The following is a 12,572-nucleotide window of genomic DNA, read 5'->3' as shown; positions in this document are numbered from 1 at the left end:
GTAAGAAAACTGTACAGGATCACAGTTCACTTTCAGAATTCTGTTCAATGGCACCTCTTTCATAGCAAAGTCATAGTGATTCTTGGATCTTTTAATGAATTTAAGCCCCTACTCTCTCTTGAACCATGTAATATCAAACTAAACTAGTGTTAACCTTACCATACATAACCCCTCCTCAGATACATTCTCCATAAATAAATCTTAATTTGCTATCTCTTCATTTAATGAATACGTTGTTTTTGTTTAGATAAGTTCTTTTCTGTTTGCTTCTTCACGGCATTACAGACAGCTATTTTACTAGTTACCAAACTATGCTATAATTATGTTAATACAACAATAGTATGTACCTTCAAATACAGTACTTAACATTCAGACCTTGAAATTACTGTTGTGACTTTTTGGTTTTTACTATTACTTATACGATATTTTTATTGTCTAAGACCTCTGACAAATAAAAAATATTACAGAAACAAATTGGTTTATATTTTCCTACAGAACTACCCATGTCTTTGAAACCTTAAATTCTCCAGCTGTGAACATGACTACAACATAATTTATCCCGCATTAACAGATAAAAGTGGGATTGACAAAATCTGTAATCATTCTGTCAGAATCTGCAATCTTTCCGCTGCTTTGCTGAGCTGATTTTTGCCTCAGTATATATGCTTATTCCACTTTCAAGACACATTTTAACATCACCCCCCAGGCTAGTAATCATGCATATATCAACAGTCATGTCATCCCAATACAACTATGTAAAATAAGTTGTAAAACATCCATAAAAATGGGGAAAATTTGACTCAAATATTCCATTTTTTCTTAAATTTTCTGTTGGCTCTTACTATGTTTTTTTCAATACACATGGGCTGAAATCCTCCAGCTTCACCAAGGACCAATGGGAGTTTTCCTGAGCAACAACAGACTGAAGATAGATCATCATTTGAATATCAGCTTCAGGATTAGATTGTGTATAAATGACCACTTCAATTTGTAAGCATGTAAAATACCCTGCCAAAAAAGAGGAAGTCCTTCATCTGTTCTCAAGTTGTGTAGCTATTTCTTTGGAATCTTCTCCTTTCCTGGACTACAGTGAAAGATTCATGTCTGGTACGAAGAGGTTACTCAATTTTTTTTCTTGTATATTTCTTTATTTTATGGTTGGTTGGTTGGTTAAACCTTTATCCCTAATAATGCATTTTATTTAAAAAAAAATTATGCATTTTAGTTAAAAAAAGCCAACAACCACCACCATCAAAAAACTGTAGCATGACATCTTATGCCATTACAGTTGTAATGGATTTACCGGGTAAATCCCATGACATTTTTAATATGAGGTCCACTATTGCCCGGTCACATCTTGTATAAGGCTTTTTTATTTTTATTTCTGGCTGCAAGAGGTAACATTTGAAATTAATGTTTTTTATAAAAAAAATCCAGGGAATAAGTAAATAAATGTTATTGCTTGGCGATGGTATGCTGAATACATATTTTACCAATTTATTTGTTTTTTAAAACTTAGATCACTGTTCTTCCAAGTAAAACTACAGCAGAATGAATGAAACACCACTAAGGAACAAATTATTATTTACATGAAAAATTACACAAAACAATAGCAAGAAGTAAACTAACTGAAGAACACCGTAGTTTAAAGTTAATTGTATTCTCCAATTAAAATTAAGGGACAATTGCTCCCCTGCCTAGATAAAACAGCTCCGAATGGGAACGTTGCCTTCCAGAGATATGAAAAGACTGAGATGCTCAAAATCAAGTTATTGCTCATCACAGTCAAGAAGCAGCGTTTAGATGTGACACAGCCTAAAAAGGTTGCTTTATTTTGACATATTATTTTGCATTAGTTATTCTGAAAAGAAATCTCAGCTGCACTACCTACTCAAAGATTGGCTTATTGTCACCCCTTGAAAACATCAGATGCCCTACATTTTTAAAAACACTGCAGAGATATACAGTATTTCCTATCTCACTGATGTTTTTACAGTCACGCTGCCATCCTGATCCTGATAAAGAGGGTCTACCATTTCTGCACGGAGTATAAATACCACCCCCTCCCCTTCCAGTCAGCAGGAAAGGCAATTCAGTGACCTTCTGACCTGACCCCCAACTGCTTCCTGACCTTCTTGTCCATCCTAATAAACTTCCCCCTTCTCCCCACCTGCTGCAAAAGGGCAACACCCCTTTTCTTCCAGTTAGGGAGAGAAAGACCCACTCACATGAAGTTGCAGTCGGAACAGTATTTTAAATTTCCCTGATGCCTTTACACTTGATTTAATCAGACTGCAATTTGTCTGAAAAAGAATATGGAAAATGCTATGACAAAATCAACTTAAATGACACATTAATAAAGAATTTGCCTTTTGTACATATGGGACACAAAATAGCCAGTAAGTTTATAAATCTTTGGATAATGTTCTTTCTCCTCCAATTGCAAGTTCAATAGTAGTAGTATTAAAAAGTGAGTTCTACTCAAAATTAAGATTGCTTTATTATTCTGAAAAGTGCTATGCAGGGTAATACTTATGTTCAATTTGCCCTTTCATCACAAAACTCTTATTAATATCAACACTTAGGAATCATAAGGAATGAAACATATAGAATGTTTTGTCACACACTACCTTGAAATGTTTGAAGGCGCATTTGCGATGTTCACACCATTCAGCAAAGGACGAAAGGCTTCTGAAAAATAGCAAAAGGTTTCCTTGTTCTTCGACACTGTAGGAAAAAAACCCAAACAATCTATGTAGTGCCTTCAGGCAGTTCTGGTAAAAAGCATCTATGATGAGTATATATAACATGGGTTTTTTCTGCTAAATAATTCATAGCTAAATTCATTACATTTGTTTCTTAAGCCCAGAACTTGCAACAAGTTGCATAATGGAAGAACCTTCCACATACAAGCTGATTTAAGGCAATGGGTATATGTGCACTGGAGGATCGAGATGTTAGTTTTTAAAATTTCTGTAGTACTACTGCTAGTAAGATGTAAACAGAAAATATGGGACTCAAGGAACATACTATCAAAATGAAAGATATAAAAACAAATAAAAAAGAAATGTATATAGTTTTAGCATTACAACATATATTTTAGGTATGGTCATTTTTTATTTAAATATATATTGGTTTTCATATTTCTGAACCCTGACTCCTGCCCTCTGCACCCAGCGTTAGGGGCTTTAAGGATTCAAGAAAGGTCTCTCTCCTCCTGTACTCTCACACACAACTCTGTAAAAACAAAGACTCTTCTATCTTTCTTGGACCACCAGACTACAGTCTTCATGCCCATAGTACATCTGAACAATAATCAAGGAGTCATTAGTTCATTTTCAACACCATGACATTAGTCATGGCGATATCAATGCAACAATTTATTTTCGGCATCAGTATTTTCCAACACTTTTAGAAAATACCACCTTACTTTCTAGCCATATGGACTGATATTGAATCCCAGGACTACTATGATTCTCTCAACTATTAACTGGCCTTTGCACAACTCAGCTGTATCTCTGAGACACAATCAATATCAGCCTCTCAACCTCTGCCTGCATTATGTTCAACTGATCAAGTTAGCCTTGAAATTGGATTTTCAACGGAGAAACAAGACGTTCTATTCATCAAAACATACATTTTAACTTAAAACGGAGATGTTCCTATATTTCTGGAACAGTTATATTAGCCGGAGCCTGTATTTCTTCACATGAAATAATTCCGTTAAATCAATGGAATTTCTGTATGCAAAATAAATATAGGATTGAGCCCCACTATTTTTGTCGTTAATAATTTACATTACGCTAGTGCACAAAGCACTCAAGCATGATTAGGGCCACATTGTGCTGGTTTGAAAAAAAAAGAAGTGACAAGGTTTTATCCCTTATTAAACCCTCAAGAAACCAATGTTTGAATCATTTCCCACAGAACTTTAGGTTTTTGAGTTCACATCTATAATTATATGTTTTTAATAAAACTGCTCAGATTTCTTAATTCCACCAAAAAAAAGAAATTGATGGAATACAGGCCTCACTGAACACAGACAAATGCATAGCTGGAAACCAGTCTGGCTTATGTCTGTGTTACCATTGTTAAAATAGATGTTAAATTGATAATGTGTTTAGATTTGATGAAATACTTGTAGGATGCTGCATGTATTGATCTTACCTAGAACATCTGCAGCCCATGATATAAAGTTTTACAATGGAAACACTCGACATACCTCTATAATTTTGTAAGTCACCAAACAGGAAAGACACATTAATTATTGGTAAGTATTCGTCCTGCACCCAAGAAGGCTTATTGAAATCAAATGAACCATTGTAAAGCATCAAAGGACTAAGACTTTGCTGACGGCCTGTGCACGTGCACGTACGTACACACAAACACACAAAAAGGAAACAGGTGCCACACCTGTTTGAATGCTGTGGGAAAGGGAATAAAAATCCCTGACCGGAAGGAACTTCATCCCTATGCTGCTTGAACTCTAAGGGGCAAAGATTTCTAAGCATAAGTCAGGAGTCCCCAGGTGTTTAGCTTGGGATAGCCCTACAGGAAATACAGAATTTGTTTTATTAGAGAAATTTCTATTATCTTTTATTGTAAATAACTCATGTTTCTTTCTCTTAGTTCAGGGGTGGCCAACCTGTGGCTCCGGAGCCACATGCAGCTCTTCAGAAATTAGTATGTGGCTCCTTGTATAGGCACCGACTCCGGGCTGCAGCTACAGGCATCAACTTTCCAATGTTCCAGGGGGTGCTCACTGTTCAACCCCTGGCTCTGCCACAGGCCCTGCCCCCACTCCACCCCGTCCCGCCCGCAGTGCCCTTGCTCCTCCCACTCCTCCCCCAGAGCCTCCCGCATGCCACGAAACAGCTGATCGGGAAGTGTGGAGCTGCTGGTGGACGGGAGGCACTGGGAGCACAGGGGGAAGGAGAAAAGCTGATGGGGGGCTGCTGACGTATTACTGTGGCTCTTCAGCAATGTACATTGGTAAATTCTGGCTCCTTCTCAGGCTCAGGTTGGCCACCCCATCTTAGTTAATAAATCTTTAGTTAGTTTATTGCAGGATTGGCTACAGGCATTTTCTTGGGTGAGAGACCTGGGATGCAATTGACCTGGGATAAGTGACTGGTCCTTTGGGATTGGGAGTAAACTGAACATTACTGCGATTTTTGGTGTAAGGGACCATCTATCAGAAAGACAAGCTTGCCCGGGTGGAATGATAGACCAGAGTGCCCAGGGAAACTATCTGTGACTCCTTGTTAAGGCAGTTATAGTGCTTTAGGAGTTCACACTTGTTACTTCGTTGGTGAAATCTAATTCTAGAACATACAACCAGTTTGTGCCATGTTCCTGGACAGTCTGGACTGAGGATGGCACTCACACTCGTGAGTCACTCCAGACAGGTTGACACTCTGTACTCTTAGCGTTGATTTTGGATTAAAATTAGTATGGGAAATATGTCTTAGATTAGGCTGTCTGTAACTGTGTGTAACAACCAATAATGGAGCCAGCACGGTGTCTGGTTGGGGCAGAAAACACACCTTACTTTACTTACAGTCCAAAAAATGAGAAAATGCTAATTGCTGTTTGTGGTTCTCTTCAATTTCCTGTACCTTTCAACTTTACCTAGAATGTCTTTCAGACAGAATTAAGCCCACTGAGAACAATCAGTGTAAAACAGCCGTATGAAATTATATATTTTGTTCCAGGGCCTGCAATCTTCTATTAGCAGTAAGCAGAAGTTAAGTAAAAATTTTTGACAATGGAACACAATGGTAGGCCACAAGCTCCTCATCATGTTTCCAGTCTGACTTAAACATCTGTTGACATGAAACCCTGAACTTTTTTTAAATATATCTCTCAGTCATTATATGCAGATCTAAATTTATCTCGGTTCTGACTAGCTTATATTTAGGCTTGGAAGGATTTCATTATTATGGGTAAATCTTAGTAAATGTTGATTTCACTACACGCCCACAAACAGATGAAAAAATATTTTCATAGATAAAGATTTATAAATCAGCAAAGTAAGAAAAATGCTGCTCGAGAACTTAAAGTTTAAGTATACTTATATTTTGTACATTTTGGCATGTGATGTAGCTTTTTGAATGCCATTATCTACTGGATAATGACCACCTATGGTTTGCCCCTTGTAATTATGCACAACGGCAAACATGTAAATTGATAAAAATCTAGAACAAAATGCTTAAAAATAAACATTGATATTATCTATTGAAATTATTTTTACAAAATCTAATGCTGCCAAGCCCACCTACATTATAAACGGTATGCAGTATTATTTGTCTTGTCAGTCCCATGATATTAAAAAAACAGAGTGGGAGAGGTAATATCTTGTACTGAACCAACTTCTCTTGGTGAGAGAGACAAGCTTTTGAGCTTACACAGAGCTCTTCTTCAGGTCTGGGAAACATTCTCAGCATCACAACTAAATATAAGGTAGAATGGATTGTTTAGCATATGTAGTTAATATATATATGGTACCAGGGTGGGAAAAAATCAATTTTTAAAATCATAGTTTTTTTTATTTAATTCAGACTTTTTTTTATAAAATGCTTTTTGAGGAAAAAACCTATCTAAAGATAAAGATATATTATAGCTCAAAGATATCTCATCATGGAAAAGGGATTATTAATTCTATACTATGAGACAACGTTATTCATGTAATGTTTAAGAAAAGTTTTGTAAACGAGTTCCAATAGTTCAGGGATTAGGGAACCAATTTTATGGGGTTCCAGGGGCTTCTGTATAGATTATTTAGGTTAGTCTCTATCTTCCCATGGTACTCAGTCTAGAAAATATCATCAGAGATGCTTAGTTTTACAGTTCTCACACTGTGGATTTGTGTTTCCACAGATAACATGCTTGTTAACAACAAAAATGTTTTAAAATAAAATAGAAGTGAGAAATAACAGACCTCAACCCTATTCTCCCTCTGCAAATTTGTGTACACAGAGTCAATCCCTTACCTCTCTCTAAAAGTGCAAAGTTTCAAAAAGTTCAATGAATAGAAGATTGTTGGGGGCGCAATAGATCTGGACAAGTAGAAGAAGTCTGGAGATAAATGTAAGAAAGGAGGGACAGACAGTAGAAACAAAAGTGAAACTGTTAGAGCAGCATATTCCAGAAGTCTTGAGGTCTTTCTGCGTGTAGCCTTCATTGATTTGAGGTCTACCATACCATTCTCTCACTAGAAGGGAAAACCTTTCATGGCAGCAGGCTGTAAAAAGAGACCCAGTTTGGAAATATTTTAATGAAGTTCCTCTACCTGTGAGTAAGACAGGCATGCGCACAAAATGCAAACAGTACAACAAAGAAATGCAACGCCTGATCGTCCAAATGAAATAACATCTTCAGAAGTGTTCCTTCTCAGGAGGAAGCTGCGTTGAAGCTGATGAAAGGAACATGAAGGATCTTCTGGTTGGTAAACTTTTTTATTTCATATGTCTTCCTTAAGGACTGCCTGTCTTCCTTCTGCACTATTCTTGAATTCTCATGTTTGAGCAAAAAAATATATTTGTTACTCTCTGGTACTATCATTTTAGATGCAGTTCTGATAAAAAATAAAAAGCTAAAATAGGCAGATCTTCCTTTTACAATTTCACCTTTAAAGTAGTACTAAGTGTCAGTGAATACAATGAGCAATACTCTATGAGCAGTATGGTAATAATAATTAAAATAACTGCACTGACTTATTTTGTTTAGGAGAATCCATCCTCAATATACAGGATTCTGAAGACTATCCACCGTGACAAAGTTCCTCCTCTACCTTGGTGGGTCTTGCGCTTATTGGTGGATTTGCTCGCCTTAGAGCTTCACGGCAGCCCTCAGCTTGGCCGTTTTTCTGAACCCACAGTCCAGATCGACTCCTCCTGTGTCTGACCAGGAGTTGGGAGGTTTGGGGGGAACCCGGGCCTGCCCTCTACTCCGGGTTCCAGCCCAGGGCCCTGTGAATGCAGCTGTCTAGAGTGCCTCCTGGAACAACTGTGCGACAGCTACAACTCCCTGGGTTACTTCCCCGTAGCCTCCTCCCAACACCTTCTTGATTCTCACCATAGGACCTTCCTCCTGGTGTCTGATAATGCTTGTACTCCTCAGTCCTCCAACAGTCCACGTTCTCACTCTCAGCTCCTAGTGCCTCTTGCTCCCAGCTCCTCACATGCGCACCACAAATTGAAGTGAGCTCCTTTTTAAACCCAGGTGCCCTGATTAGCCTGCCTTAATTGATTCTAGCAGCTTCTTGATTGGCTGCAAGTGTTCTAATCAGCCTGTCTGTCTTAATTGTCTCCAGAAGGTTCCTGATTGTTCTGGAACCTTCCCTTTTACCTTACCCAGGGAAAAGGGACCTACTTAACCTGGGGCTAATATATCTGCCTTCTCTCACTCTCCTGTAGCCATCTGGCCCGACCCTGTCACATATTCTCCCCCCCACCCCGCTCAACACTATGGGGTTGGGCAACTTGGGACGTCAGGCAGTGTACTCATGACAAGCCATCTGCGTTGGCATGGTGGCTTCCAGCCCGGTGTTGTATGCTGAATTGGAAAGGTTGTAGGAACAGGAACCATCTGGTCACCCTTGCATTCTTCTGTTTATTTCGCTACATCCACTGGAGGGGTGCATGGTCGGTCACAAGGGTAAACCTTCATCCCAGAAGGTAATAACGTAGTGTTTCCATAGCCCATTTCACAGCGAGGCATTCTCTTTCAACCACAGCATACTTCTGCTCTCTCGGGAGGAGTTTCCTGCTGAGGTAGAGGATTGGGTGTTCTTCATCTCCGACCATCTGTGATAGGACAGCTCCCAATCCTACTTCAGATGCATCTATTTGTAAAATGAATTCTTTGTTGAAGTCTGGGGCTTTAAGCATGGGGTTACTGCAGAGGGCTGTCCGTAGATCTATGAATGCTTTCTCTGCGACATCTGTCCACTTCACCATGTCTGGACCCCAGGCTTTTATCAGGTCTGTCAGGGGACTCACTCTGGTAGCAAAATGGGGAAAAAGTCGTCGGTAGTACCCCACCACACCCAGGAATGCCTGGACTTGCTTTTTCCGATTCAGCCAGGGCCAATTTTGGATAGCCTCTAGTTTGTTTAGTTGGGGCTTGACCATGCCCCTTCCTACAATGTAGCCAAGGTATTTAGCCTTGGCTAGCCCAATAGCACACTTGGCTGGGTTGGCTGTGAGGCCAGCCCATCTTACCGTGTCCAGAACCACTTCCACCTTTTCCAAGTGGGTTTCCCAGTCGGGGGTGTGAATAATCACATCATCCAGGTATGCCGCTACATAACTGGTATGGGGCCGTAGGAGCTTGTCCACAAGACCCTGGAAGGTGGCAGGTGCCCCATGCAGTCCAAAAGGAAGAACAGTATATTGAAACAGACCCTCTGGTGTAGAGAATGCCGTCTTTTCTTTTGCATCTTTGGCAAGGGGAATCTGCTAGTATCCCTTTGTTAAATCAACGGTGGTCAAAAATCGGGTATTGCCCAGGAGGTCAACTAACTCAACGATACGGGGCATGGGGTGTGCATCGAATTTGGATAGCTCATTCAGCCGGCGAAAGTCATTACAAAACCTAGTGGCGCCATCAGGTTTGGGCACCAACACGGTCGGGCTTGACCACTGACTGTGGGACTCTTTGATGACTCCCAGCTCCAACATCCTTTTTACCTCTGCCCTGACCTCCTCCCTTTTTGCCGCTGGGACCCAATAGGGCCTTAAAGTTACCTTTGCCCCAGGGTCTGTGTTAATGTGGTGATATGCTTTGGTGGTCCGGCCTGGTTTGGTTGAAAACACATCCTGGTATCGGTTGATCATCTCAGTTACCTCCTTCTTCTGGTTTGGTGTCAGATCAGTGGATATCCTGATCTGCTCCTGCATGTTATTTCCCTGGATCGGGGTCTCTTGGGCCACTACACACGCCTCTCGTTGGTGCCAAGGCTTTAAGACGTTAATGTGATAAATTTGTTCTTGTTTCCGGCGGCCTGGCTGCTGCACCTTATAGGTTACTTCCCCCACGGGTTCAACCACCTCACAGGGCCCCTGCCATTGGGCCAAAAGCTTGCTTTCTGCCGTGAGTACGAACACCATCACCCGATCCCCTGATTGGAACTGTCGGACTTTTCCTGGTGATTGTAATGGGTTCGCTGGGCCTCCTGCGCCTTTTCCACATGTTCCTGTACAATAGGGGTAACCCGGACTATCTGTTCCCACATCTGCAACACATGGTCAATTATATTTCACCCTCATTGGGTTCCTCTTCCCAGATTTCTTTTGTGATATCTAGTATGCCACGGGGGTGACATCCGTATAATAATTCAAAGGGGGACAACCCAGTTGAGGCCTGAGGTACCTCCTGGATTGCAAACATAAGGTAGGGTAGTCGGGTATCCCAATCCTTCTCGTCCCGACTTACCACTTTCCTTATCATTGCCTTGAGGATTCGGTTAAACCTTTCTACCAGCCCATCGGTCTGCGGATGATAAACTGAAGTTCTCAGGGTATGTATATGGAGCAGCATACAGAGGTCCTTCATTAGCTTCAACATAAATGAGGTACCTTGGTCTGTTAAGATCTCCTTTGGTAGCCCCACTCGGGCAAAGATCCCCACCAACTCTTTTGCTATCGTTTTAGAGGCCGTGTTCCGCAGGGGGACGGCTTCTGGGAGGCGAGTAGCATAATCCAGAGTGACAAGTATATATTGGTGGCCCCGAGCCGTCTTCTCCAGGGGTCCCACTGGGTCCATGGCTATTTGCTCGAAGGGGACCTCTATGATGGGAAGGGGTACTAAAGGTGCCCTCAAGTGGGGACGGGGACTGTGCAGCTGACACTCCGGGAAGGACTCCCAGTACCTCCGCACTTCATGTACTCCGGGCCAGAAGAATCGTCGCAGGACCCACGCCAGGGTCTTCTCTACCCCCAAATGCCCCCAAAAAGATGACTATGGGCCAGACTTAATACAGCATTCTGGTGTTTTTGAGGTACTAGGATCTGCTGTACCTTCTGCCCCTGTACTGGTGCAATCCGGTATAAGAGATTTTGCTTCATTATGAAGTAGGGTCCTGGTCCCTGGGTTTTCCCTTCCACGGGGACCCCATCTATTTCGGTCACCTCTTTCTTAATGTTGTTGTACCTTGGGTCTTCAGCCTGGTCCCGTCCAAAATTTCCTCTCCAGGGGCTAATCTGTCCGAGATCTAGGGGGCCAGTCTCTGTTGCCTCTACTGGTTCAGAGGCATTAGGGTGTGGGTCAGACTCGGGTGCTTCTCCCTCCTGGGTGGCCTCCTTTTCAGCTGCTCGGGTCCGCCTACCTACGAGAGCGACCCTCTGGCTTTGGGCCAGTAATCTGGTTCCCAAGGCTTTAGCTGCCCTTCTTTCCTTTTTCGTCTTTCTAGCCTGTTTGGGAGTGGAGAACAAATCTGGGGATATTTCAGAGAAGATTGGGGGTTGACAGTCTACCGTGGATGCCTCACTAACTTCAGGGCTTCCCCCTTTCTCCAATTCCCCGACTGGGAGTAAGTCTCCAAACCCTGGGAAGTCCCTCCCTATGAGCACCGGGTATGGGAGTTTAGGGACTACCCCTGCTGCTACCTCAGTAGCATTCCCCTGAACCTCGATTTTTACTGGGATGGTGGGGTAATAACCAACTGTCCCATAGACGCATGTTATCCCCGTACGCTTAGCCCACAGCAGCTGACTACGCTTCACGAGCTTCCCCGAGACAAGCGTGATAGCACTCCCTGAATCAACCAGTGCCGTGGTCTCTACCCCATTTAGCTTCACTGGTCTGGTGCACAAATGTGGGGTTAGTGAGACCCCCACAAGGTGGATTAGGGAGCATGGGTCTGCCCAGTTCCCCAGGTTACTCTGCATAGGCTCCTTGACATTGGGACACTGTGCAGCTATGCGTCCCCACTCCCTGCCGGCGTAACATCCGTATGGAGCCCTAGGCATTCCCCGATCTCTTGGTTTGGGCGGTCTAACATCACGATTTGTTGCTTCTGGTGGGCCTTCAGCCCCTCTCTTTTTCCACCTGGGCTCTCCTGGCGGCCCAGTCACCCGAGCTCTAGGGCTTGGTGCTGCTAGCTTAACCCGGGGTGCTTCTTCCTTAACTGGTCGGGTCAGCTCCCTCGCCATCCTTCGCCTTTCGACCAGTGCGACAACCTCGTCATAGGTGGAGGGTTCATTCTGGCTTACCCAGGCACAAAGGTCTGGCGGTAATCCTCTCATGTACCGGTTGATGACCAGAACCTCTAGTATTTCCTCCGGATTCTGGTACTCAGTTCGTAACCACTTTCCTGCGAGATGGTTGAGGTCATAGAATTGGGACCGTGGGGTTTTGTTTTCCTGGTACCTCCACTCATGATATGGCTGGGCCCGCACTGTGGTCGTTACCCCAGATCTGGCCAGGATCTCTGCTTTCAGCTGGGGGTAGTCTGCCGCAGCCTCTTCTGGCAAATCATAGTAGGCCTTCTGGGCCTCCTCACACAGGAATGGAGTGAGGATGCCAGACCACTGTTCTTGGGGCCAAGCCTCCCGCAGGGCTGTCCTCTC

General features: G+C 42.6%; 1 protein-coding gene across 2 annotated transcripts in view; it reads right to left on the bottom strand.

Moving 5' to 3' along the window:
* Positions 1-12,572, bottom strand: part of LOC102944498 (centromere protein P) — a 316,300-nt gene that overhangs the window by 278,513 nt on the left and 25,215 nt on the right. For both annotated transcript variants that reach the window (XM_037903533.2, XM_037903534.2), the window contains exon 6: positions 2,631-2,727. In XM_037903533.2, the coding sequence (XP_037759461.1) occupies positions 2,631-2,727 (97 nt within the window). The remainder of the gene's footprint in view (positions 1-2,630; positions 2,728-12,572) is intronic.

The sequence above is a fragment of the Chelonia mydas genome, chromosome 7 (genome assembly GCF_015237465.2).
Source record: "Chelonia mydas isolate rCheMyd1 chromosome 7, rCheMyd1.pri.v2, whole genome shotgun sequence".
In the NCBI taxonomy this organism is placed as follows: domain Eukaryota; kingdom Metazoa; phylum Chordata; order Testudines; family Cheloniidae; genus Chelonia; species Chelonia mydas.
This window is presented reverse-complemented; position numbering and strand designations above follow the sequence as displayed.